The sequence below is a fragment of the Acanthopagrus latus genome, chromosome 23 (genome assembly GCF_904848185.1).
Source record: "Acanthopagrus latus isolate v.2019 chromosome 23, fAcaLat1.1, whole genome shotgun sequence".
In the NCBI taxonomy this organism is placed as follows: domain Eukaryota; kingdom Metazoa; phylum Chordata; class Actinopteri; order Spariformes; family Sparidae; genus Acanthopagrus; species Acanthopagrus latus.
The window spans coordinates 20,362,161-20,390,137 of NC_051061.1; the positions used below are offsets into that span (position 1 = coordinate 20,362,161).

The 27,977-nt window shown below is 42.1% G+C and overlaps 1 protein-coding gene and 1 long non-coding RNA gene across 5 annotated transcripts in view; both read right to left on the minus strand.

Annotated features, from left to right (window-relative positions):
• Positions 1-7,603: 7,603 nt before the first annotated feature.
• LOC119014653 lies at positions 7,604-11,402 on the minus strand. Its single transcript, XR_005073030.1, has 3 exons — positions 11,168-11,402; positions 9,963-10,123; positions 7,604-8,740 (listed from the first exon to the last, which is right to left on the minus strand). It is a non-coding gene; the product is annotated as an uncharacterized LOC119014653 (long non-coding RNA).
• A 1,880-nt stretch (positions 11,403-13,282) lies between these two features.
• The window catches only part of olfm2a (olfactomedin 2a), a 48,916-nt gene continuing 34,221 nt past the window's right edge, over positions 13,283-27,977 (minus strand). For 2 of the 4 annotated variants that reach the window (XM_037090020.1, XM_037090019.1), the window contains exons 2-6: positions 25,779-25,928; positions 20,566-20,721; positions 18,156-18,375; positions 17,171-17,277; positions 13,283-14,277 (exon numbers count right to left, since the gene is read on the minus strand). In XM_037090020.1, coding sequence (XP_036945915.1) covers positions 13,603-14,277; positions 17,171-17,277; positions 18,156-18,375; positions 20,566-20,721; positions 25,779-25,928 — 1,308 coding nt within the window. In that variant the 3' untranslated portion in view covers positions 13,283-13,602. Of the gene's footprint in view, positions 14,278-17,170; positions 17,278-18,155; positions 18,376-20,565; positions 20,722-23,849; positions 25,735-25,778; positions 25,929-26,759; positions 26,892-27,977 lie in introns of those variants that run through there. The other 2 variants (XM_037090018.1, XM_037090021.1) reach the window with 2 other exon arrangements.

Below are 27,977 nucleotides of genomic sequence, written 5' to 3' on the forward strand. Positions count from 1 at the left end.
GTGCATGGAGCACCAGACAGATGAGATGGGGCTGGCGAGGGGAGGGAGGGCAGCAAGATGATATGGAGATCCTGGTCCCTCTGTGTCCCCGGGTTGCTCCGGTGATGGACGACCCTGTGAATGGCTGTGACTGCAGAGCCGGGTGGCCTGACACAGGGGCGGCTGTGCCAGCCTGCCCGGTCTCCTCCATCTTCTTGCAGTGATGAATGTAAAATTGATAAAGGCTCATTAATATGCGCAGATAAAGGGAAAACCCATTGACTACCTCAGCAGCTCCTGCCGGTTGTTTTGGGGAAATTAAATTAATAACTGGATCAGTAAAGCGCTGTGATCACAGCCCTTGCTCCAATTTGCATATTAATGTAGCATGGTGCATGCAGTCTGCAATGTTTATGGACGGGTGGGGCTGAGGCGACTGTTTTTAATTACCTTTACTTTGTGTGGCTGTTTAGGTGACGGGGCGGGGTCCTGCCGCGTCGCAGCGGAGCAGCATTTCCCTGGTGAAAACCTTTTAATGCTTCTGCATATTCAGTAAAAAAAAAAGTATGTCCCTGCACACCCAGAAGACAAGTGGGGGGATTTTTCTTCCTAATGCAAGAAAAATAATCACACCAATACAAATCCACCCTCATGGATTTCTTTCTTCAGTGATTTTCACTTTGAGGCTTTTGTGCTTTCCCACATAAATGAATACCAAAACTCTTATTAAACGTCAAGCCCCAATATGTTTTAACGCATGTGTGAGATACGGCCCAATCGCCTTATGAATGCACGGGAACGATGGAGATTTATGTGATGTTTAAACAGAATATATTTCCTATAGGGATGAATTATACAACAGCTTCATGGCAGCACCGTGAGCTCACACGTGTCTCGACCTGGAGCAATTCAGAACACGCTGTAGGCTGAGAGAGGTAGAGAGAGAGAGGCAGAGAGAGACAAAAGGAATAAGTGAGAGAGAGGCAGTATTTGAAGCTCCCTCAAAAGATACCTGAGCTACCATGAAAGTGGCATTAATTCAGGTTTTTGGAGGGCAACATAAAGTATTCATTGATTTACTGTGGATTTTATTACCAGTTATATCTCTACTTCTTCACTGATGATGTGAAATAAGAAATAATCCTGCCCACGTCGCTGTTCAGAGCAGTGCACGAATAATTTTACAAACATGCAGATGAATACTGCATTAACAACAGATGCAACGTATAAGATATTCAGTGGTGCTGGATTAATTAAAAAAGGAGCATAAATTGATACACTTATTGATAAAGACATGCACAAGGTGAAATGTATATGTTAACTCTGGCCACCCACACACATTCAGTAAAGAGATGTCAGAGTTCCCCGTAAAGTTTATAAACTGTTACTTAATCTTTAACCACATGAAGCTAAAATAAGCTTTTTAAATCACATAGAATCACCAGATATACAGCATGGTGAAACTCTCTGTATCCAACCCATCCCTGAGGATCAGTGGGCAGCCAACGTGCAGCGCCCTGGGACCAACTTCAGATCTAAGCCAGTCGAGAGCACTGACTGGAAAATTAACCTAACAACATGTTTTAATGGTGCAGGAAACCAGAGAACCCACAGGACACCCACACAGGCAGGGGGAGAACAAGCAGTGTCCACACAGAAAGGCTCGCCACAGCCGGGGGTTTGGATCCAGGGCATTCTTGTTGGGAGGCAACAGTGCAAACCAATGCAGCATTATTTACTTTAGAACCAGCCCAGCCACTGGAATAACATGTTGTACATTTTCTACAAAACAAGGTTACCTTAAATTTGCACTCTTACATTTCTGCTGTGTACTTTTCAGACGACATGTTTATGAGCTGACTTTCATGTCAGAAGGAGAATTGGAAGGTGGTTTTGCAGCCCAACAGGGAAACATAAACCTGTGCCTAAACATAACCATAAGCCCATTAGCTGAAAATGAAACATAAGGAATGATTTGTTTTCAGATACATACAGTCTACGCCAACATTTATTATAGTAATTGTGTTTTTTTTAGAACATAATGAAACAGTGATTAATTTGTGTTGAAATAAGATAAATTACTCGGGTTTCCCACAGAGAAATGTGTTGTATTTAACACATTTTTTCATCCAATGAACATTTTGGCTGAACCAGATTTTCATTGAGATTATTTCCTCGTATCTTGAGATGAGACTCGATACTGCAGATTTGATTTTAGATAAAAGAAAGACAGAACTTGAAAAGGCCAGTACATCAAGCGATGAGCCTGAAAATGTGACCACCGTGGTCTATCTGCCGTATTGATCTTTTCTTTTAAAGATTTCAGTCCGAGTCATTTTAAATTCACTCTGCTGGTGTACCTGGAAGAGCACAGGCACGTGTCTCTGTGCTTTGCATGTACAGTACACATTATCTCCAGACAGTAACATCGTCCAGGTCATGTTTTTGTGTTGTATCATTGTGCCTCTGTGTGTAATTATAGTGTGGCTGTGATGTTGCGTTGGATGGGCTGATTTGATGTGAAGTCAGGTGTGAACAGCCACGGCAGGGTTTGTTGACAGCTCATAATATAGCATGTGAATGTGCTCGCAGGTGCATGGAGGGCAGCTGTTGTGTACACCTGGACGTACAGTCGATGTCGCGGCGATCCCCTCGTGTCCTTGAATGAAGATCGACAGAGCGCGCGTGTTAAGTCGTTGGTTGTGATGCAAAAGATGATGCACGAAGACAAAAATATTCACAGCGCCCAACGTGTGCAGCTCCCCCATCAGAGCGAGGCTGTTATTCAAACCAGAGGTGTGCTCGCAGATTTGGTGCTTTGATCCCGGTGAGATTTGTTCAGTGTGTTAGTCATGAGGCACCTCAGGTCTGTGAAATTGTCTCCCTCCTGTTGTCATTCACACGGCCATGGCCCTAGGTGTTTTTATGACGGAGCCCTTTTTCTCTTTTAAAGACGTCCTTATAATGTTGCAGAATAGACGTGGGACAGAGGGGGAGGAAAAAGTTCTCGGTCTTCTGAAAGCTCCCCATATCCCCTTTTGATCATCTGGGGGGAGAGAACAGCACCTTGTCTGACTGACATACAGTAGAGACGGCCTGTGATCTGGCAGTCTTCTCACCTAAGCTGGATCTCACTTTGTCTGTCACTCTATCTTTCTCCTCCACAACCCCTCGCTTCTCTTGCCTCAACTTTGTAATTTAGAGTGCCACATTTGAATTTCTTATGCTGCATTGCCGCTTTTGATCCGCCCCGCCTTTCTAAAGCTGCGAGTGTTCAGTTTCATATACCTCCTCCCTGTCTGAAAATCAGAAACTTCTACAGACACGTCCATCATGTCACGTCCAGCCATCAGCCTGCAAAGCTTGACAATACTAGCCAACCGGAGCCATCAATGAGAATTCTAGATAAAGTCAAATGAAGTTTTATTTATTAAACTATGACTACTGTGATGTTCAAAAGCTGATCGGTTACTTTGTAGTTGTTGTCCCAGTCAGGGAGGCTTCTCCATTTAAGCAAGTTGATTTAATTGTCCCGCAGGAACAAGTGAAGTGTTTTGAATAGAATTGAATTAAGCAGTGATTAACCTGAGTTAGGAAAAGGGGTGAACAAATTAAGGGGTTCATTTGTTCAGAAAAGTTTGTCATTTTCAGTAGCTTGTGGACTGTGGATGCTTTAATGGGAGATTTAAATGACTGATTTGTGCTATTTTCGGAAACATCTCATTTCTCTGTTTCTGCTGTTTCTCTGCTGTTCAGAATCATGCACACTTGTGCTGGTGCTGTGCTTAAATATCACTTTAGTTGACGAGTGTGTCATTCGGCCATTTGTGCCATTTTCAGTGGGATTATTATTAATTGTCAACAGCCTTGAACATTCATAAAGATTATTTCCTGTTAATGACAGGTCATATCAGTGTCATGCACCTCAAAATGAACTGCTACCGAATAGCTTCTTTGTAACAATCGACATCATGCTGGCTTGGTTTTAACAAACCGTGAATATCTTATGATGTTATTGACTTGTGCAGCGATAATCACTCTCTAATCTCTGCTGTGTTGGCAGCCATATTTGAGTATGTTTTTGGGTTGTCTGTCTGTCTGTCAGAAACATACATTTCATACGCTTATTCTTGCAACATGAGCCTATAATGTGAAGAAAAATACCTTTGCTTCCATCATAATGCCACAGGTTACACCTCAGTTCCTCACAGAATTGGTTGTTTTTACCACATGTTTCATGATCTTGACCACGTGGGCTGGACAAGATTTTCTTTCAGTGTATCTTCAGCCGAGACAGGTTGCTATTGTAGATTTGGTTTTACATAATAGAACGGATGAACCTCGAAAGGCCAGAATGTCAAGCGATGAACCTGAAAACACTGCCAGAGGGTGTTCAGGCATCTTCGAGTGTGGCTGGCTCAGGTGTGAGTCTGTATCATTGCAGCTGGATTAACCGACGTGGCTGATAGAGACAGGGTGTAACTGAGATTATGACTTTAGCCATGGCTACGCTTTCCTTGTTCTGATTATGACTGTGACACATTTGCTTATAATGGATGTAACACTGCACAGTAAATACAGTGACTTGACATGGTGCTGAGTGTTGTATTGAAACAGTTTTCTTGTATCTCTGTGGTCTGACATCTGTCATGTCTGATATAAGCATGTGGTTTCAGCTCCTGCATGGCTTAGCAGTGCTTTCCTGGCTAATGTTAATAGAAGCATGAAAGAACAGTTGCAGTAAAGCCACCATCGTTACATACGTAGCACCGAAGATTCAATCAAAAAATGCTGCCGCGGTTGGACCACAAACCACATCCACAGTCACAGCTTCATCCAGCGGAGCAGCTGTGCTCGCAGCCAGTGGCTGTATGCTGCCGGAGCTGCCGGCCTTTCGAAAGAAGCAATGAGCAACGAATGCATAATCATAATAAAGTGTCACATCATCTCTCCTTTCTGTATCTGCACAGCATCTTCCTAAACAGGCAGTATATTAGAGCTGGACTGGACCAATGCACAAGCTGGCAGTACTGGAGGTAACTCAAAGGTAGTGGGAGAAATTGCAAAATTAGCTCTGAGAAGGGAGTCTCACTGTGCCCCCGTGATTTTTTAAAAAAAGTGTGAACTTTGGAAATATTGCTGTCTTAAGAGTCTAATCTTCTGTCTCAAGATGTTGAGCTTGATTGTCCTCATCATCATAACTGGGTTGTAACATCAGTTGAAGGGGAATGGAAAGCATGTCTCGTGCAATGTTTTTCACACAGTGTATTTTCCTTGAAATATGTGCTTCAGGGAGAATGACAAGAGGCCTGTTGTTGCACGTTACATTCATAATAAATCTCAGTAAACATGTTGCAGATTCACATCCATCACCAAAGATCAGTCTATTTTTTCCTAAGCTGCTGCTCATCACTGTCCTCAGGTTGGTTAGTCTGTACTGTTAGACTGAACTGGAGGTTTTGGTTGATGTTCCACGTGTACACTTTTTGCATGCTTACATGGAGAGGCAGGGAACAAAGAAAAAAAAACGTGTAATTACTTCTCAAGTGGTCCTAGCTGAAATGCACAAAATGGAGAGGGCGACTCTGATTGAATTTGATTGATTACAATTTAAACCTTGCTCACTCCTTCTGCAAATGAATGCATTTGCTTTGCAAAAAGGTGTGAGTCATTAGAGCAGGAGGGATGAAAGGAGTGTGAATTAACAGGATTGCAACTGCTCCCTCTTTAGAAGTAGGACAGATCTTATTATTATGTTGTAGCATTTTCATCAACACCAACTGACCAGTTTGATTGACAGGAGTTTTATTACATTCCCAACGCTATCATTACTGCTGGGCCTTCAAATAATAGTTTTCCTCACTTAATTGGCTCAAGTGAAAAATAAAATTAACCCAGGGCTGCATGCAGAGATTTCAAAATACACAAGGAGCCCTTATTTTTCAAATATCTGCATGTTTATAGAGTAGAAATCGATCAATCTGTCAAGCAGTCAGATCAGGTGAAATGTTGCAGTAAATGATCCTCACCAAAATCTGGAAACACAGAAAAGTCTAATATGGTGACCAAACTAAAAGTGAATGTTGACGATATTTCATTAATGTTTCTAAGTAAAGAAACCTTCATCCCACAGACACCAGTTAACTCTGACGATGACATAATCTCTGTGGCGCCACACTTTCTGCCAAACTGTATAAAATGTCCTACTTCTAAGAAAAGTTGATTTTCGAGTCTCATTCCCAACTCGGCAAATAATGACACTCTTGGTTTCCCAACTTGTCAAAAAAAGACAGTATTGTATTATAGGGCTGGTTGGCCGCCATCCCAAAGAGTCTAGTTGGGAGTGAGGCTTCAAAGTCATTTATTCTTATAAATGGGTCCCTTAACAACCTTCTTTATTTCATCTTTGTATGAATTTGCATCACTTTGGAAGTGAATTATCAAAATGCGTCTCAAACAGTGCATTTAAGCAAAAATCTTTGTTATACAATTAGAAATGAATGCAATAATACCATATAACCTGCTGTAGGTTTTCTTTTCCTATGTCCCCTGCTCATGATATCTGTTGTTTTATAGCTTTTAGTGCCAATTTCCTCTCGGGTTTGTAGCCCATCCCAGTGAGCACCAACTGGGATTCCAACATCGATTTGTAGTTTAACACTGTGTAGTGCTCGTTATGAAAAATAAGACTTTTGCCTTCTTTTTAACCAGCTGAAATCTGGTCACGACATGTTAAATGTTTATCTTAAAGAAAAAAATCAGACTCTAAATAAGTGTTTTACACGTCATCATCTTCTGTATGTTCCTCATAAACACACTGCAGTATCGAAACCCTGTGTGCTTGACATGACAAGTGTTCCTGTGTTTGCGTTTGCTTTTGGTTTGGCACTTAGCCACACAGGTGCAACAATGAAATGTTTATAAGGTAAAGTCTGCTGTGAGCGTTGATTAAATTTTGATTGATTAGTGAGAATGATTTATAACAACCCAATTTGTCATTCAGGTCTTTATTTATGTCAGTGAAGTGAAGGCCCAGATTTCTGCACGATTTATAACATCTTACAGCAGCGTAGGTTTTATTTCTTTTTCTCAATAGTCTTTGTCCAAAAGTCATTTTCAGTTATATTGACTTATTGCTAGTCTCAGACTTACTGCACATACATGCTCACGGCTATATCGTGATGTTTGTATTTAAGTGTCCTCACTCCTCTCCTCTAAAGGCACACCACAGCTAAACCCTCATCTCTTTCCTCCAGCGGCGTCTTACTGTAATTACAGAAAGAAGAGAGGGATGCAGGAGAGCCTGCGGTTCAGTGTTTCATGGTAAATCTTTACTGCCTCAGCGAGCTGTGCGATGTCAAGACATCAGGGTTATAAAACTGAATCACCCATGGTTGCAGCCCAGAATGATTCTGTTTTACTGTCCTTCACAAAACAATACCTAATGAGATTAAGGATGTGAGTGCTGAAGCAATGAAAGCTGAAAACACAATTAAAGAGCCAATTGATGGGCATGGTTCTCTGAGGAATTAAGCAGAGTAGAATTACCTCCTCTGTTATTCCATCTCCACATCCCGGCACAATTCTTTCTGAATTTAAACATGAATATGAAATTAGGGGGGGAAATAAGGAAACAGAGTGCAAGTTATGTTTAATCATGAAGGAACAAACGTTCAAAGCACTGCTCAGAGTGCCTCTGTGTCACCTCAAGGGGCAGAGAGTTGAGAAAAAAGTTTGTTTATTGTCACTCTAGAAGAGAGGAGGTGTAGTTCCGAGGTTGGCTGAGGGTACAGTTAATGAGGAAGCTGATGAAGAATGGTAGAAAATGATGGTTTAGCCGACATGTCAAACAAGAGCGGGTGAGCCTTGCTGTCACAGGGCAAAGGTAGACAAAGCTAACTTCGAATAGAAAGGACAGAAAGCAAATGAATCTGCATGTACGCTTATAAATGAATCAAGGAGGAGTACGTCGAGACCAGCAGCTGCACTCATTGATGATATCCATCAAAACAACCTCTCCTTCCCCAAGATGGCTGCGTGATTAAAGTGGGAACTGGGTTTGCCTCTTAATCCTTGAGTTTCTGTCTCTGTGCCTGTTCCTGCGTTGGAGGCTCACCCCAGTGCACTCTATCAAATCGCTTCTATTGCTGCCATACCTGCACTCAATCAGTTGAAGTGCATGTGAGAATGCATGCTGGTAGCCACTTCAAGGGAATCAAGCCGCCAATGTCGCAGCGTGGTCTATTGTTTCTTTTAGATTCCTGCACTACATTAATACAGACTGCTCACTCTGAGTGGTTTCCTGTAGGTTAATGCAGCCTCTGAATAAAAATTCTGTTTTTTCTCATTCAGCAAGCAACTTTCATTTCATCGTTGGATCTTTTCTTTTCCCTTCAGGGTCTTGTAAAAACTTTAGATGAAGTAAATGTGCCAGTGATGACACTGCCGGCCTGTACACCAGAGGAAGAAAAAAAAAAACCAAGTTATTAAGTTGAGGGTCTTTTAAGGTAAAGTAGTTGTACTTTCTTCCACATTTAACCAAGCATGACAAATAGTGTAGCTCTAAACCTCTTCTACTTTATCATCTGTTGCTGTGGCAGCAGACAGAGGTGTATTTTTAAGGAGACCTGTGGACTTTTCCAGCGTTTTTCTGGGCTGATGAAAAACTGCTATTTTTGCCAGACCATCTCCGTCCGTGATGGTTGCGACCAAAAAAGGTATTTCGAACCAAACCATGTTGTTTTTACGAATCCTGATGACACTGTGACAAGAGAGAAAATGTAACCTAAAGAGACATGAAGTCGTGTTAACTTCTGATCTGTGGTTTTGCAGAAATGTACTTTGCTAACAATGCTGCTAATATATAGTTAAAAGTGAAATACATTATAAGGATAATATAATATATAATTCACATCTGATATCAAATGTTCTTAAGTAGTATCTTAAGTACTAATTAAAGTAAGATTGAATAATATATCTTTTTCTGATTAGCAGAATCTGTGTTCTTTGTGTGACTGCAGATAAAATAAATTGATTCAATGTACGACTTTTTTATTGGAAGTATAAAGTTGCACAAAATGGAAATTCAAGTAAAGTACAGACTTCAAAGTTGTGCTTGCATTGTCTGTAAGTACTCTGCCGCACAACATTGTGTGTGTGTGTGTGTGTATGTGTTGTTCTGTGCATCTGTCTCCAGATGCCACGCTTGTTTCCTGCATTGTAGTATTCTCTTCTGGATCACATTCAGTGAACGTCCCCTTCAATTTCCTTACAAATTGAACTTGTTTATAATCTGGGATGGGAATATTTTGTCTGTCTGGGCCACTGAGAGCCCTCTTGAGGTATTTTGAATACAAAATATCTACCTGCCTTTTATTATTATTATTATTATTTTTTTATATAAAGCGCTCTAGTGACAGCTCCACATTCAGATCTCTCACTTTCCATCAGTTCCTCGTTGGCTGACATCTTTGCAAATCATGCAGTTGTGAGTAAATCTCCAATTTGCTCATTTAGTTCTGTATAGAGTTTTGAGTCTGTGCAGTTTTTCCACTTCAGCATTGTCAGCCCGATGGGTTTGAACATTAATCAGATGCAAGGTGACACAAAACCAATAGCTAATCCTGGCTATCTTATTGTAGCAAGTTTTTTTTTTTTTTGTTCTTTCATTGACGCATCACATTGAGTTTTACACCAGACTTTCAGCTCATCCTCTCAGCTGACAGCGCTGATATTATTGATTTATTCTTAATTGTTTCTTTGAGGTTCATACAACCATCCATACAACCTTATGCATAAGATGTTTTCTGGAAGCAATTTGACTTAGATGAATTAAAAGAATCTGTTTTGCTCGAGAGGAGACTATATCTCTACCTGCCGTGTACTTATTGCACCCAGCAGGAGCTCTGATGTGCACATGCACCTGAAGTTTGCTGCAGCAGACTGTTTTTCAGATAAAGAATGTGTAGGTTTGAGAGTTTTACCTTGTTCACTGTGACCCTGCTCCCCACCTCCAGAATCACAACCTTCATCCTCAATGCACTCCTCTCTCTCAAGATGATACTGAGCAAGGAAGACACTTAAGTGCCGTTGCTCCACAGCATGTAGGATGTGATCTGACAAGTATGGCTTAGCTGGAGATGACCTATTCTGACCAAGACACGATGATGCAACACTCAAACAGGGCAAACCATAACGATCTTAGGCTTTTCGTCATGCCCCTAATCTTTATCGCTATTATCACCACACTTACTGGCCCTTGGCCCTGAGCATTAAATGCCACAACAACACACCCACTGGAGCTAATGTTTGTGTTTCAAGCGCCAGAAGCAATGGTTATACTGCTGGCAGCAGACACTCCCAGTAATTGATTTTATTGATGAAAAAGCAACAAAACTTCAGTTTTTTTCTTGCACTATTTGGTAATGGCATTGCATTTTTTCCCCAACCAATTTCTGTCTAAGGAACATATGAATTAGCAAGAAAATGCAGTGAAGAAAACATTGGTTTAGAAATCTGAATTAGTGGGAGAGAGAATAACTTCCTTTTCCTTTTATTGGGTTTGTTTTGATGCAGCAACAACCTCAAATGGATAAAAACATGATATTAGTTCTAATTTTGTACTGCGGGACTTAAGTAAGTAAAATGCAGACATAAATGGATTGATGTTTCCTTCACATTTCTCAGACGAATGCTTCTCTCCGGTCTGCTGACTTTATTTTTCACTTTGTTTGATCATAGAGATTGCATTATCTGTGCTCAGTCACTATTTCCTTCCCTGCTCTTTGTTAAGGGGCAAAGTTTGTTGGCTGGGAAAACAGTGGGTCCATTTTTAACCACTCATGCCTAACATTAGATACTGTTGTGTGTCGGTGAAGCTGTCGGCACAGACTTTATTAAAATAGGATATGTGAAACACTTTTCTTTTTCAAGTAACCCTCTGCCCTGTTTTAAAGTTGCCTGCACTTTCAGGATAGGCTTTGAATGTTTTGGTCTGACTGATCTTAGCTTAATTTAGACAGTAGCTCTTTATTCAGTGGTTGGTCAGTAATCCATGTCCCTCCTGCCTAATATTATAAACAAACATTCTGATTGGCTCTCCATGTTTAGGTGTAACTGCATTTTACCACTGTGAACTTAGTTTCCTTGGCAACCTACAATCTAAATCTCAGTTTCTTCATTATTATACCTCCACAACAAACACCCTCCCTCCACAGTGTAGTTTATAGCGCACTCTTTCTCGCTGAGACTGTTGGATGCTCTGTATTGTTGTGTATTGTATCGCGCTTCAAATGTCAGCCACTACTGTGCATGAACTCATCAGGGTTCTTTTCAGCGCCGCACTTTTATTGATAGAAAGGTCATCCGGGATGAATAGGATCACCATGGTTACGCGGGGAAAAGAAAAAGTGGAACCTCCTCTTCTATTCTATGTCTTCTGAGTCCACCACATTCTGTTTAAAGAATGGGTGCATCATCACAAACTCTCTCCCAAATGAAAGGAGTGAAATGACAGCACAGTCGGCTGGTGTCCCCCGTACAGCAAAGACTGCCAGTGTGTGAGTTATTTTCAATAACAAATGACAAAGAAGTTGCATTGTAAGGTTTGCAGGTGTCACTCTGATGTGAGCAGTTACCCACTGTGTGCCTCTGCTCGAGCAGTTCTCTGCAGAAAGCACCTGAACAGAACTGTGCGACTAATAAGATTAAAGCAGATTGGAGCTTGACAAACAACAGTGACTGCGAAGCCTCGTTTTTCTCCTCAAATGTAAACGCTCTCAGAATTTCTTTAACATTACGCGTCTCCTTCTCTGTTAGTGCTTCGCAACCCTTCGCACCACCACCTGCTCCTTTTACCGAATGTTTTGCTTTCACTTTCATTTCACCTTGGAAAAAAAAATGAAATGTAAGCCGCGGGTGTTGCCATTAAATTGAACACTGAGTGTATAGCAGCGTGTCGTTTTATTACACTGCAGCCTATGCACTGACTCTCTCTAGGTGGAGAATATTGGATGGAATTATTCCAAAGATATGGTTAAAGCAGCTCTAGAGACTGCCCTGTCAGTATTCACATCCTGTCACCTCATTATTTTATGATTCGGCTGTGGTAGTTAAACACGCAGTGTCAGAGAGATACATACAATTATTGCAGTATTTTAATTTTTGATACAGTCAGAAATGTTGCCTGACAAACAGCTCCAATTTTATTCTGAAACCCTCTTCATATTTTGTATATCTCAGCTTGCTTTCTTGTAGTGAAAAACAAAATGAAAAGAAATAAAAGAGACATTCATAACCTAAAAAAGAAATATGATACCTAATTTTCAATTTAGATATACAGCATGAAACATTTCTCTGTTTAAACATCTAAAAATGATGATAGGAATGTTATTTTGTTGAGTTAAAAACTTACATTATCCCAATCCAATAATGTCTGGACCCAGAGAAATCCCATTTCTACTCAAGGAAATGATGCATTTCAGTTGGTCACCTGTTGCTAGAGACCTGTTGTTCCAATGGACTGCCATGGTGAGAAACAAATCATTTTCTAATCCTGTTTAAATTGTCCCACTAATCAAACATGTTATATATGTACAATTTTTACCATTGTGAAAGTTGCAGTTTGCTGTAAAATGAATAAAATATACAATATAAGACAAAACCTTGTAAGTGAAGCCTTGAAGAGGCAGTACTGTTTGTATGGTCAATGTGATTTTCACCTTTTTATCAAGCTAAAAAAAGATGACATGACGGATGTTGTGGTTTCACGCAACACTTATCTGATACTTTACTGTCTTTACAATAAACTGAGACTTTCTTTGCTGCAAATGTATCTTTTAAATTGAAAAACATTATATCTGTAATTCATATCACAATTCAAACAGAAGGAGCAGAAAACGATTTGTCTCGCCATCAACCAGCAAACATACTTTTTCTGAAATAACGTCCCATTTGGCACAACAGAGAGGGCGGGACTTGGCCTCCGTAACATCCCGGAGAGAGTCAGAGAACGTAAAGAGAGTAAAACTTTTTTATCTTAGCTCATATGTGTGAACATTTCTGCTGGTATCACGTGTTTAATAATGAAGACAGCCCCTCCCATGATTCCACACTAGTTACGTATATTGTTTTGTTTTGATTGAAAGAAACTACATACTGTGCATTTAAGAAGCTCCCGCCATGTAAGTCCACATTTCCTTGTTTGAAGTCATGCTTTTACAACAACACAGTTTCTCCTTTATTGTTCACCCCTTCAAAATAAAGGTCTATTTGCAATCAAAGTGACAAATGAAATACACAGTCATAAATGGTAAAGATTGATATTTATTTCTCATCACAAATAAAAAGAACCATGCTTACTCATCACAGAAAGAAAAACAAAAAATGAGAAGCGCTCAGTCTTTGATTCTTTACCGACGGTGCTGTCGGAGTGTTTTTTGGAGAATGTGAATAATAGCACTCTATGAAGATTGAAACTCTTAAAAAATCCAAGTCTATGCCCATACAATGAAGCCCCCCCCCCAACCCCCACCTCCCACAGCCTTTACCCACCTCCACCCAGCTCAGTTGTCCCTCCCCGAACAATGATCACAGCATTATCTGAGTGGTTCAGTCTGAGGGCTCTCAGTCCCCAGAAGTCTTAATCACCTGGAACAGAGTCACATTGTAGAGCACCTGGTGTCCGTTGTTCCAGGTGTACAGGACCCTCTCTCTGGGATTGTAGTCCATCATGGAGATGTGGGAGTATTGATTGTGGAAGGGGATGTCTGTGTACTCATAGCTTGATGTGTTGGTGTAGTAGGCAAAGTAGATTTTGGCACCAGCCAGGTGGGAGTTGGTGACGTAAAGTGTACCACAGATCATGAAAGACTCTCCTGCACTGCGCTTGGGAAAGCCCGTGTCCCAGGTCTGCAGCACTTCCAGACTCTGAGGCTCCAGGCGGCTGATGACAATGTTTCCAGCATTGGGGATGGTGGTGTAAACGGCCCACAGGCCGTTCTCATCTGCCATGAGGTCGATGTCAGAGGAGCCACCCCAGGAGTAAGGAAAGGTGTTGTTGTATCCGGCCCCACTCAGGCTGCGCTGCACCAGAACACTTCGAGAACGGAAGTGGTATTTGATGATGATGTTGCTCTGGTACTTGTTGTAGTACAGGGAGCCGTTGTAGACCACATGGCCAGTGCCTGCCCAAGGGTGAGGCAGCAGGTGCTGCACAAAGTTCTGGCCCTTCATGAAATCATTCATTGTGCGGTATTCCAAGACACGTCGCCCCTTGAAGTAACCATCCATGGACCACACCTGTGGAGAGAAGAAAAGTGAATCCCATTGGGAAGAATGAACTAACTGAGGGAGATGAAGGGATCAGAAGCTTTCAGGAGGATATTACTGTTTTACCTGACACACCTCTCTGCATGAACACTGTGATTAATGTTTTACCTCAGCCAGTATGATGCCCTCAGCAAAGTAAGCATGTTGTGGGTATGTGCTGAATCACAACTTATTTAAGTGTCAGTCTGGAATATGATTAAGTTCATTTACTAGAGTACCATATGGGCTTTTCCACTAAAGTTGTGCAGAATTGAGCCGAGCCGAACCCAAGACGGATCTTTCCAGTGGTGCCAGAACTGTCTGTGCAGGAAATCTGAGCATAAGATGTCTGTGTGTTCAGCTCTGAGTAATTTTGTAGCATCTTACTGAATCTCACTTTCTCTCCAGTGGCCCTGTTTGTATTTTCAGACATTTGCTGTATATTGCTGTTTCATCAGGTTCGTGTTCAGCTTTTTTAGGAGGTCGTGTTAAGACACTGCTGATGAAAAACCCAAATTTCCAGATTTCGCTGCTTCTGAGTGAGAACTTTTAATTAACTAAATAACAGGGGACTTTTCTTGTAAAGAATTTGTGGAAAATGAAAAGTCTTTATGACTGAATTAGTGGGGCTTTGTTAACGGCTTCTAACGGTAGTCCTGAGGGGAGAATTTAAAGTGGCTCCTTTCAACACTGTGTAAGACAAGCGCCTCATCAGCTAAAGACACACCTTCTAACAGACAGTCCTCTTGTTGTGAAGGTGCAATCGCTGTAGTGCCGACATGCCAAATCAAACAGAGTCAAACCGGGCCAACACGTGTAGGGAAAGCTCCAATATTTAAGTACAATTTCTAGTTATTTGTACTTAACTTGAATATTTTTTCTAGCGTCCACCCCACTACATTTGTGAGTTCAATTTCAGACTCAGACTTTTGATACCCTTCCAATCCAGAGAAAACCGTGTATCTCTAAATGTGGTGATTCATGATGTGAATGTTCATATTTTCTTGGAGACGTTTCACCCCTCATCCAAGAGGCTTAGATTACTGGAGGGAGAGTTGCAGGCATTTAAACTCGGCGTGTCCTCACAGAGTCGTCAGGGCCACTTGTTGTAGGCCACCTCCACCTCTCCACCTCCTCCTCTCCACCTCCACCTCTCCACCTCCTCCTCTCCACCTCCACCTCTCCACCTCCTCCTCTCCCCCCAGAGAAAGTGGCCTGCAGCTCCCCTCCACTTAATTAGACCTGATGAAGCCTCTTGGATGAGAAGTGAAACATCTTAAAGAAACTGAATTGAGTCCAGTTGCCATGGGAAGCATTTAATTGTTGTGCTTTACTACCACTTTTCACAGTGTGGTATTACTGTTTTTACTTAAGCAAATGATCTCAACATGCACCACTGGTGAGTGCACGTGTTCATGCAGTTGTGCAGACTTGAATGTGTGCAAAAAAAGCTATTGATCTCTCCCGCGTGTGGGAGTGAAGACGGTGCCTGTGCTTTTGCAGTCAACCACCACTTGTGCTCCCTGCCCCTTCCAGTCCACATTTACAGAAAATCAATCCATTTAGCAGCTCTATCTTTTTCCTCAAGTGCTCTCAGCGGATCTCTCCACTGACATGGCCCCTCTCTGGCTGCGTCTCCAATCTCATTCCCTCAGTGCTTCCACTGAGCCACAGTTCAGCTGCTAATTGATTAAATTTAACTGCAGTTGACTTGGATACTTCTTTTGTCCCTAACATATCAGGAGGAGCTTAGCTAAGACAGAGCGCTCGTTCTTCTGATGCTCCACTCATCGTTTCTCTCCTCAGCTTCTCGCCTCCCTGCCATGTTACGGAATAGGCACCTTTCTTCAATAACAAACCCCTGTGGGGGGAGCGGAAGGGCATGGGAGGAGTCGAGGGTGGTGAGGTATCGCAGTTGAATTATGGAGAAGGGGAGATTATGGAGCATTAAGCATTGTTTCTCCCTCTGCCTACTAAGTGACTCCCTCCACTCGAGCTGAGCAGGAGAGGGGAGCTGAGCCAGGCCGAAGCTTTAGCACGTTAAGACCCAGCTTTTTTTTTTTTATCTGGTTGGATCCTCAGTGACATTTGGTGTGGGTGTTGATATTGTTGATGTATCTAGCTATTAATACAATCAGTGATCGATCTAAGGAGAATTATCTGATGTTGGCAAGTCAGGTGATTAAAGATAAAGACCAGGGCATTCAATCACAGAAACTGACCTTTTCTGATGGCAATATCTATTCAGCCTGTTATGATTCAGGCTCGGGATGACAAAAGCCATCGTTGTTTCTTCTCTTCATATTCATCAGTTTCCATTCTCCACCATCACCATTCACCAGGCCACACAGTTTCTCCTCTTGTACTTCCTCATTTGTAAATTTTCCCCCTTTGCTTCAAACCATGCGTCTGCCCACGCAAGACCGCATGTCATCTGTAATCAGCTGCAGCCATTACTATATCATCTGGGTCCAGAGCATCCCGTCACACTCCTGGTAATTACCTAGGTGATTTAGAAAACTTTTGCCCAAACAACTCATTCATTCTCCACTGATGATTAAGTGATTAATCAGCTGGAGTTGCGGTGACAGAAGAAGACACAGAGGAGGGAAAGGGATGCTATCCATCAGTGACTCAGCTTTGCGTTCCTCTCTGTCTCTCTCCTCTTTCAGAGAGCTGAAGAAGTCCTGCTCAGGCAAAACAGTCAATCAGTCATTAAAAGTATCGTGACAGTGTTGCTGTGAGGGATTTTTTTGAGCCACTGGCGGAGCGCGGCCTGTTTTTGCCAATGACTTTGTTTCTACTTTATCTAGGGTTTTTTTTTGAGCTATGGAGGGAGGAAAGGTTCTAGTTCAGGGGTGAGAATAAGAACACAGGGACTTACTCTGTTGTCTGAGCTGGGGATCATGGTGTCTGTCATCCAGGAGCCAAACCTTGAGCCTGACGCACGCACTGTGATGGGATTACTGACGCCAGTCAACTTCCCACAGCCTGGAGGTCAAAGAAGAGAAAGAGGTAAAGACTGCATACAGATTCATAGATGTTTTAATAGGGACACTGTGACAAATAAGACACAGAGAAACATCTACTTTGTGCCAGGGAGCTCCAGTTATACAGCTCATCTGAAACATGGTGTCAAAGGTAGAGTTTAGGCACATCTGTAAAAACATTGTATAAATTCTTCACAAATATGTATCAGACACGGTGAGATTTAAGCACTCTCCACGGCCATGAATGTTATTTTCAAAAGGATGTATGTGGAAGTATTGATTGATGTCACAATTTGTAATTATACCAGGCTGAAGAAGGTTTAATTGAATCATTCTGAATCATTTCACATCCCTATTCAGATCTAGATAGACACAGATAGATTACACATTTACTTTTTACACAAATGACCAGTGTGCAAATAAATATAGATCAATGAGTAATTATAATGTCTAATTCACATGGGTGACACTGGATCTCTGTGGGGCAGTGAGGACCAAAAGTACATCTGTAATTATTGCTTCTGGAAATCTTCGAGATTACCACTTTAACTCATCGGTGTATATACTTTATATGGGATTCTGTAAAATCATCAGTTTGTACAGGAGAACACAATCAATCATTCATCCAGGCTTTCTAGGCCAATTGTTTTTAATGTATGCAGATAATTCGAGCTCTGAGCAGAGTGGTAATGTTGACAATGTAGAACAGAGATTTGACAATTGATGATAATAATTAATCCTGAATTCCTTTATGCACAGCTGTTGCCTATCCTCTAATTGTTTAAGTGCTGCACTGACATTTGATTATGAATTTCAAATTAAGCATTCAGTGAGTACCCACCCACCCACACCTGTTTGCATAATGCATACATCTTATACCTAGTTTCTGCATGCAGGAGTGGAGCCTGGTCTCCAGCAGCAGGACTCTCTGGCGCAGCTCCTCGTAATCATAGGCCCCCATCTCCTCTTGGATGGCCATCAGCACCAGCGACAGATTCCTCACTTCCTCCCGAAGACGAAGGATCATCTTGGCATCGGCCTTGTATTGTTCCAGCACTGGTAGCAGTGGGAGCAGCTGGGTCACTTTGTCTTTCAACTCCTAAGTTATGTACAGAAAGACACATGGAACAGCAAAGAAGGAGGGATGAGGGAGACTGTACTAGATCAGTGCAGGGGATTGTGTGCAGAAGCTTGATCTTCACTCTTTTGTTGAAGTGCTTCTGGTTCATAGATCATCTCCCAGTCAGGAGCTCATGTTGTAGCTAGATGCTGGTTAGTCTGTTTCCCCCTCGTCCCTGGATTTGTCATGAGATTCATTTCAGAACTGTGCCGAGGTATAATTCACTGCAATTTCATGTATTCCTGACATTTCTAGTGTATCAAGTGGACACAAATTAAATTGTTCTTTTTTGCAGCTGTATGTTACAGCAGTGGTTTTCAAAGTGGGGTTTGAGGGACCCTCCCTCAGGGGTGTCCAGAAAATGGGGATAATTTCTTTTCACTGTAATTTCATCGATAAGGTACATGATGACAGAACGTATGAAGAAATCAATCTGTGGTTTAATTACTTCTTTTCCCCTCTCCTTTCTACATTCATAACATGAAGTTTACTTCTCCTCCATCTCCAGTCAGCTGCATTATAGAACATAAACACTTAACTAACTCCCCATGTTTTGCTGCCACTAAATAGTGAGGATAAACCCAATTTTGATTCCCAAAAGCTTGAAGTGTTTATTCCTCCAGAAGATTTGGCTCTCTCATTTTGCAATCAACTGTGTTTTCCAGAGCGGAGAGTGTGTGCAGCTGAGACGTAGCTGTTCCTCCACGCCTCACCCAGCCCTCTCCACATAACACTTGGCTGAGCCCCGTGTCACAAAGTGCAAGTTCAATAATCTCCAAATCGTGAATGTCAATTTATTTGCACTCCCTGACTTGAGTCAATCAACTTTGCTCATATTAATTTTTTTTTTTTTTTTCAATTTACGCTCCTGTGTGTGAAGAGAAAGCCACTGAATTTATTTAGCGAATTTCAGTGCATGCCTGTTCGCTGTCTACGCAGATTTGGGTAATTCAATTTTCACCTAGTTAAGAGCAGTGGTAAGCTGGGTGTAAACTTGTTCTGTGACTCATCATGTGTTTAGGAATGAAAAGAACAATGTGTCCTTACGTAGGAGTGCAGGAAGCAGCAGGAGAGCCGGGCTGCCTGCTTGGAAGGTAGAAGGCTCGAGAGAGAAATAGGTGTATCAATAAAGTGTGGCCGCCACAGGAGGGGCTGTTTCCTCCTTGTTAAGGTTTATCGTAAATCTGGTGATGGAGCAGCTCTCAGCCCTGTGGCGCCACATCATAAATCTCATTTTCCCCTTTTCAAGCTGCAAAAATTCGCTCTCGTTAATCTCCCACGCTTTGCCATTGGCAACTTTGAGCTGAATGCATTCATCAGCCAACCTGCTCTGGTCAAATCCCGCTTTTTTCCCCCCTTCTCTATATTGGATCGCGGATTTTCATTCTGATAAGTCCTGGGATATAATGCTTACTATTCTGCATATTGCAGTCATCTGTGGCTTTACTGATGAATGGGCCAATTTCATAAACATCTTCATTACCTCCACTGGACTTGGTTTCATAAAACACCCTGAAAGGAAAAACACAGCCATTCATGCTCGTCCCTGCGCTTAGGCAGAGTCTCAGCGGTAAAACACACTTAGTATTTATGAAGGCATCTTTTAATCAAACTATTTTATGGTCCATCTAATATCTGTAAGAGTGTGAGAAATGTGGAGAAAGCCTGGCCAAGACAGCCGGCTGACAGGAAGACAAAAAGGCCCACGGATAATGACAGCTGAGCCTAAACTTGTAGAGAGATAAGGTAGAGATAAATGTTACTATATGTGCCTGCTATCTTAGAGCAGACACCAGAATGTTAAGTATATAGAGTCGGAATAGAAGCTGAGTCAGGAGAGAGGGGAAAGGATGTAAAGAGAGGAATACAGAAAAAATACTTTCCTTCTGGGTCCAGGAGTTTAATAATTCAGGAGGATGTGAATTTGCTAAAATTTCCTCTGTGCATGAGTCAATGACTCAGAAACAGTCTTGGAATGGAATTTGTGTACCTTTGCCTATGCAGCAGTCCGTCGAGAGTCATACAAAATTTTATTGTCTGTGAAGAGCGAAATGTATCTGGCAAGGTTTGTGTGCACACGGAGTGCAGCGCCACATCTAGTACTATCTGCATTCACCTCACAATAATACACTGGCACCGCTGTGCAGGAGGTGACAGACAGCCAATTACCTGAAAGCCCTTTGGATTGAGACTGCGGGGATTTTCCGAGGCCACCTTCAGCTTTCCATCCACCACCTTCATTAGGCTCTCTGTGTTTCTTACATACTGTAGATCTCTGTACGTCCGCAGGTCCAACACCTCCATCGACTGGCTAATGTTCTGAACCTGTCTCACACACACACACACACACACACACACACACACACACCACCAAACCCCCGGGACACACATAATAGACAAAGAAAAATTGTGTTAATTTTAAGGGGACACATATAACATTTTTTCAATGTATTTTCAATGATAGGCTGCTCTAGCTTGCAAACAGAACTTCACTGATTAGTTGAGATCAACTAGATGATCTTCAATTAATCAGTTCACTCATTTTTTTGTTAGAAAGTAGTAATTCCCACATGTGAATATTTCTGTTTTGCTTTGCGACATGACAGTAGGCTGAATATTTTGTGACAAAAAACATTGTGGCTGCTGTGATCCCATCACAAGATGGTCTGTATTCTACTTCAGTTTACAATAATAGTTTGGTTTAGGATCATGTTAGCCACAGACTCAGTTTGAGCTTTTCATCCAGTGTGGAGAAAAGGATGGATGCATAAATAAAACCTAACTACAGTGGGTGCTATACGATAAATGTGCTTCAACAAGGGATAGCCCTAAACAAAAAAAACAAAGCATTTCTTTAAAGTGTAGAGTTAAGCAAAGTCACGATTGAGTCGGTATGAAACGCTGTTGGAAAAAAACATAAAACAGACGGGCAACAAACAGAGAGCCAAAAGCAAAAAAATAAAAAATAAATAAACAGCAAGAATAACCAAGATGAAAGGAGTGGTACTTCAAATAGCAGCACAGGATTTAACAGGCTAATATACAGACACACTACATTCATAAATTATGCAATAAAAATCAACAGGTATCCAGTTAGGATATGAATATACTTTTCTCTCCGGTATCAAAACAGAAGGGTAGTAGCACCGTTATGAGTGTACACAGGTAATGGGCACATACTGTAAAAACTAAACTAATGCAACTGAATAAATCTCGCAGAGGAGCAAACATGCTGCCAAGTAGGTGTTTATTGAATCTCAGTTCTCAGAGGAATCAATTTTGCACTATGTTTAATTTTTGCGAGGTACTTATCTTGCTCACTCTCTGACAGCCCACTCTGCTGCTGCATAACCGGCCTACTGTTTCATACACCCCCGCAGCTCCCGCACGTTGTCCTGAACTGGCCAGAAATCATCGGAACATTGACAAATATTGCAGTTCTGTGGCGCATATAAGAAGGCTCACGTGTACATATGTCCAGCTACCCACGCCAGCAGACACCCACCCACACAGGCACGCGCCACTGAAACTCAGAGCACACAGACGAGATGTATTCCAACAATCCCAGCAACAAAAAAAAAACAGAGGCAGTCCGAACTCTCAAAGGTCACGGTTTGGCATAAAGTCTGTTTTGTACCTAATGCCTTGCCTGCCTACACTTTGACATCCCACTCAGTTACTTCGTGTCCAGCCTACTGTTTTCTACACCCGGCTCATCTCCCACGTGCTTCATGAATCGGCCAGGGATTTTTTTTTTTTGGGATGGAAAATATTTTCTTTACCAATTAAAACTGTTCTGACAGCGGTACAGATGGACTAGTTGGAGGACCGTGTTACAGTAAACTGTTTCACCAGCCTGGAAAAAGCACTGTCACCATCCTGCTCCGTGTCAGTTGGGATCCACTGAGCAGTGGTGACCCCAACCCCCCCCCCCCAAATCCCCCAACGCACCCCAGAATTCAATCAGTCACAGGTGTGTCCACCTCATGTCCAATGCAATGACTCACTCGGTACCAAATCCTAAGGCGCCTCTCTGTGTGTGCCTTCCTATCTCTTTTAGTTTCATCTCAGTGCAGACAGTTGCACAGCGAGGTCAAAGTGGGAAGAGGTGCTCAAAAGTCTGCGCCAAGAACATTCTTACACCACCGTCCTTCGGGGTCAACTGTGCTTTGGATGGCATTTGGTCTGCCTGTGCAGAAAGCTGAATAGAGACTCTTGCACAAGGCTGGTTTACATTCTTTGAACAGAGGGCAGTTTTGACATTGTTAGTGTAACCTTGGCTTTCTGTGTCAGGCAGAGCCTTTGTGGATGTGGTCTGCTATAATAATTGGCCACACGCTCTGGGTTCAAATGGGGATGTCTTATCAGGCATGGTGCTGTTATGTACACATACGCACAGACTCATGAGTAGTCTTTTGACTTGCGGTGTTCACTTGTGTGCAGCTCAAATAGCGCTGACCCTGGGTGTCCTCATTAGGCCGAGCTGTGGGCTGTATTTGACGGGAGCGCTTGGCTCTGATAACTGCAGTCTTACAAGCTGTGCACAAGTACAGAGGGTAAACAGAATAAAATAAACGCCCACACTGTATAATCAATACAATATTAAATATGTTTTGCAAAGCTTATAATACTAAATATTCCCTCTACACAAGTAGTAAGAAAATAAAACAATATTCTAACATTTGGCAGAAAAATATGGCACCTTCTTCTTCTTCCTCATTAAAATGGCCAAAACTTTGGCCTCTAAACTATTTGTGGTGTCACAAATCATGATCGTAGCCCCGCCTCTTTCAATCAGATTTTCTTTCAATAAGCTCAGAGGAAATTCACACTTTGAGCAATGAATGTGAAAACAGCCTTCTCGTGTCAAACATACATCGTTCAACACAGTGAAGCTCAAGTATTCAACTGTAATTGTAATGTATTAAAAGTGACAGCAACACAAACTGAACCCTCAAAATCAGTGATTAAATCTATACCTCTATGACATAGATTGGATATATTCTTCAAAAATAGCATTTATTGCATTTGTATATTTTTTATTTCTTTTTTTAGATTACTCTACATTTCAGGCTTTTCACTGTCAAGTTTTTAAAGGTTTCCATTGAAAAATGTACTTTTCTCAGGAGCAGAATTTTTTAATGTGACTTTCACTTGTATTGTAGTTCTGTCCACAGTTACAGTAACCAAAGATCAACTTGCACTTCCCAGCTCTGAAAAGCTTTCAGTGGCAGAGAGTGAAAAGAAAACTGAGCAGAAAATATCAATTTTATAAATGGGTGCAACTAACTGTAAGTTTCATTATTGATTAAACTTAAGCTGATTATTGTCTCTGATAATTTCCCAGAGCCTAAAACGATTCAGTCTTCAGATTTCTTCTTTTGTCCAAAACCTAAAGACTCTTTGTGTACTATCATGAATGACAATGAAAGGCAGCAAATTCTTACACATACACTGATATTTGTGCTTGACCAAAATGAGTCATTAATCATAGTTGGCTAAAAAATGCTTTTGATCGACTAATCAGTGCTGCTCAAAACATGTCCATCATTTTTATGCAAACTATTTATACAGGGACAGGCGTTAATGTTGCTGTTCTAGAATGACACACATGTATTAGTCCCTTTATTCTCTCTGGATTGATTGCAGCAGATTCAGATCACCTGTTGTGCCGGATGTGGAGACCGGCTCCTAATTAATGATTTAAAGCAGCTTGGGGAAATCCCCTCATGGCCATTCAAGGTGTCACGGTGCCCTTTTACCGAGGCTGAAGAGAGGTGGTGGGGGGGCGACACACCCAGGTCATTCTGAGCTCTTACTTGACATGCGGTTGCACATACACATACGCTACCTGTACATACTGTGCTGTATAGTGCTCGGTAGACTTGTCAGGGATTCAATCTGCATTAAATCTACAAACTCACTTGCTATGAGACCTGTGAGCAACAGTGACAATACTGGAAAGACTACTATATAGTTTGTAATGTATTCTGTACTGCACATATACATTCATGCACAGATCTACCTTCCCCGAATAGCTTCATTTAGTTTGTCAGTTTCTCTGCCAGAATGTGCCTCCTCAGTTGGAATATGCCTCTTTTAAAGTGTGTGTAAGTGTGTGTTTTCACTGTACAATATCAACGTGTGCTTGAAACGGCAGCAGACAGAGGCTGTCAGGGGAAAAAGGTATACTTCAATGAGACTGAATGCAATATGTGAATTCAGGTGTCTCATTGATCCATCAGGACCTCAGAGCCTATTCAGCATCTCAATTTACCACAACCGCTCTGCACTAGACCACATCAATGTCAGCCCCTCCTGTCCTACCCGCTCTCCTCTGCCTCTCTGCTCGCAGGCGTTCGCTCACTCTGTCGATCCACCCTCTCACTCACCCACTTGATGGTTTTGAGTGCCCGCAAAAAAAAAAAACAGCTCTCAATGAGCTGCCACATCCCATAAAGCAAGTGTAAGCTATTGGATATTATTCAGCAGGTTGTTATTATTTAGTTTTGGAGAGACAAGTGGATAAGAACGGAAAGATGCCGATGCACTGCCTGCAAACCGCCAATCGATGCAGCTGCAAATCTGGGGAGTCAACAAGCAGTTGTGGATGGCTTGTGAGCAGAGGTCCTTCCCTGCCTTTACTCTCACCCCTGTGTGTGTGTGTGTGTGTGTGTGTGTTTATGCACTAAACACAAGCAGGAAATTACATTTGCATACACTGCACGGCACTGTAGGTCAATAACACTCTACTCCATGTATTTGAAACATGGATTTATTGTCTGCTTGCTGAAACAGTGTGTGTTTCTCTGGCGCTCTGCGTGCTTGACGGTTTTGTGTGTGTACATGTTTCTGATGTCATTAAGTTTATTTGCTCGTTATACATCACGCGAGTATAAAAAAACAGTGTTGATTCATCTTTTTTACACGGAGAGAGACAGCACAAGTCTGAGTCAACAGATTTACATTGTGCAACTTTTACTGTGTAACTTTGCAAACAAAGCATTCGCTACTGATTGGCAAGACACTTAATTTTCCTAATTTGTATCTAATGGATTAATATTTATAAAAGAAACATTATCATTGTATGGCTCAGTGAATCCAATTTCATGGATAAGTTTAGGACATTTCTTATTAAGGCGATCCACGCTTCACTCACTTTAAGCAACTCTGCTCCTTAAGGAAGAATAGTTAGTGCAACAGTTCTCATCTGCATGATTGATCCGCTGTGGGGTAAAAGCAGTGGGACTGTTCACTTCAGCGTCGTGTATGTAACAGACGGCACCAGACGCGAGCGCAGGCAGTGTGTGGCAGTTTGTGTTTGTATGTCTGCGTGGGTAACAGTCGTGTCTCAAAGTGAGTGTGCTATTGACAGCTGTCACCTTCTCCATGAGCTGGCGAAGTTGCCTGCTGCGTGGGTCGCGGTTACACATGTTCTGGGCCGGCGCGACCACGGTGCAGATACACTTCCCATCTGCGTCCTGTGCTGAGCTGTAGATCTGCCAGCCCTCCTCTGGGCTCGGGTACAGAGCCTGCAGAAAACACAGAGACATATATAAATCTTAGAGCGAGAGACCAAGTGAAGGAACGGGTTGCTTCTGTCTGCTGTTGTTTATCCGTGGCTACCAAGCAGGCTTTTCAAAATGCATGGGAGCAGACACGATATTTTCTTCTGCCAGCACGCATCAGCTGTAATCTGAAAAGTGTTCCACCCGTATAAAACATTTCTAAACTAATAAATTTATCTAATACTTGAAAGTGTTTTAGAAAGAGTTTGGAGGAAAAAAAGACTCTTTAATACATTCCATATCGTGATTAGTTGTGCCCATTCTGTCACCATAAGTTAGCCGTGGAGTCATAATTTCTCCATGGCATTCTCTTTGCAGTCCTATCAGAAGTTTCTCTTCCCCAAAGGCAATTAATGGCAATTGATTCCTCCAACTCCTCAAAATCACTTGCAGTCTAATTTTAGCATTGACTGAACAGCAACTTAGAGCGAAAAAGTGAAGCCAAAGATTGACAGAGGTGCTGCTCACAGCGGTAAAGACAGGAGAAAAAGAGGATAAATGATTCAGATGGATGAAGGGGAAAAAAAGTAAACAGAAAAGGGTTCAGATTAAGATAAGACAAGAGCAATGCTGGAAAATACACAACGGGTTTAAAAACACCTCTGAACAACAGTGATAGAGTAACATCTTGGAGGAGAATGAACAAAGACATAGATAAATGGGAGGAAAATGGGGTTTTCAAAGAAAAGAGGAAGAAGGACGGATCGGGTCGGGATATGTGAAAGCAGAGCATCTAATAAGTTTGGACACGGAGAGGAAATGGAGCTGTTCAGGATCGATAATGCAGGCCGTTACCAGTGGAGGAGGGGCGAGGCTGAAAGGGTGGATGTCTCTCTCTCTGACTAATCCAATCAAAAGTAGTGCTGTGCGTTTGCAAGAACAGCATACACACAGTTTACGCGAAGGCCTGGCCAGGACGATCCGTTCATTCACACGACATCTACACACACTCAGCATATAAAGCAAAATGTAATGAGAAACGGAGCAGCCATTTTAGTGATGAAATTAAAGACCCATCCACATAAGTGGAAGGAAGGAGGCTAGAAATAAAATGATGCGTCGCGGCTCTGCGCCTCACTCCCGCGCTGCTCAGAGCTGTGTTGTGCTCTGCTCTCGTCTTCTTGGGTCGGGGGATCAGATTAAAATGTCTTGGGGGACAGAGGGACTGTGTGATTGGAGTGTAAAGTAGCAACCACCCTGCAAGCCAATGTGCTCACTGTCACATCTTGTCACTCCTGCCAATCCCTTGGCACCCAGGCACCCCCCTCTCTCCCTCTCCTCCCCTGCACTCACTGCATTTCCCTCTTTCTCCCCCTCAGAATGAGTGAATTTTAAATCTGACTTATTCCAAATGAATTGTGGGAAACAAACTACAGCTGCATGAGCATGAATATCAAATTATGCATTTTATTCTCCAGAATATTTTATCAGTTTCATTATATTCAAGGTATATTAAGTAGACTCATATAATGGAGGGGAAAAAAACCGACATTTTATTCAATTAAGACAGAGGTAATATTCTATTCCCATTTTCTATTCATACAATATTACATACATACATTAGCAATAATTCAGTCGGACAGAATGTCTACTGTGCACATGAAGGCGTCACAGTGGAACTTATTGGCACTCTGGCTAAATTATCATTTCATTATTCTTAATATTGATGCATATTTAGGAGTCAGCGTGAAGCCACTCCCTGCAGTGACTTGCACAGTTTTTCTGTCAGTCAGCACCTTTCTCATTATAAGTCATCTCTGAGGCAATCCGGCATCAGAGGGCTGTTAGGTGCAAAGAGAAGTTAGAGGTCTGCAGAGTCCAGAGCTGGAGCTAAGACAAGGCGAAAGAGGCCGTCTCCACCGCAGGACCTCCTCCAATTTCTTTCAACTGCATCTGACCGTCTCTTTCACTCTGCCATTGCCTTGGGGAGAGATTATTTTCTGGTGTCCTCTGTCAGCTTCTCACTCACTGTCAGGGCTTGTGTTTTATTGCAGCATGTGTGTGTGCGAGTGG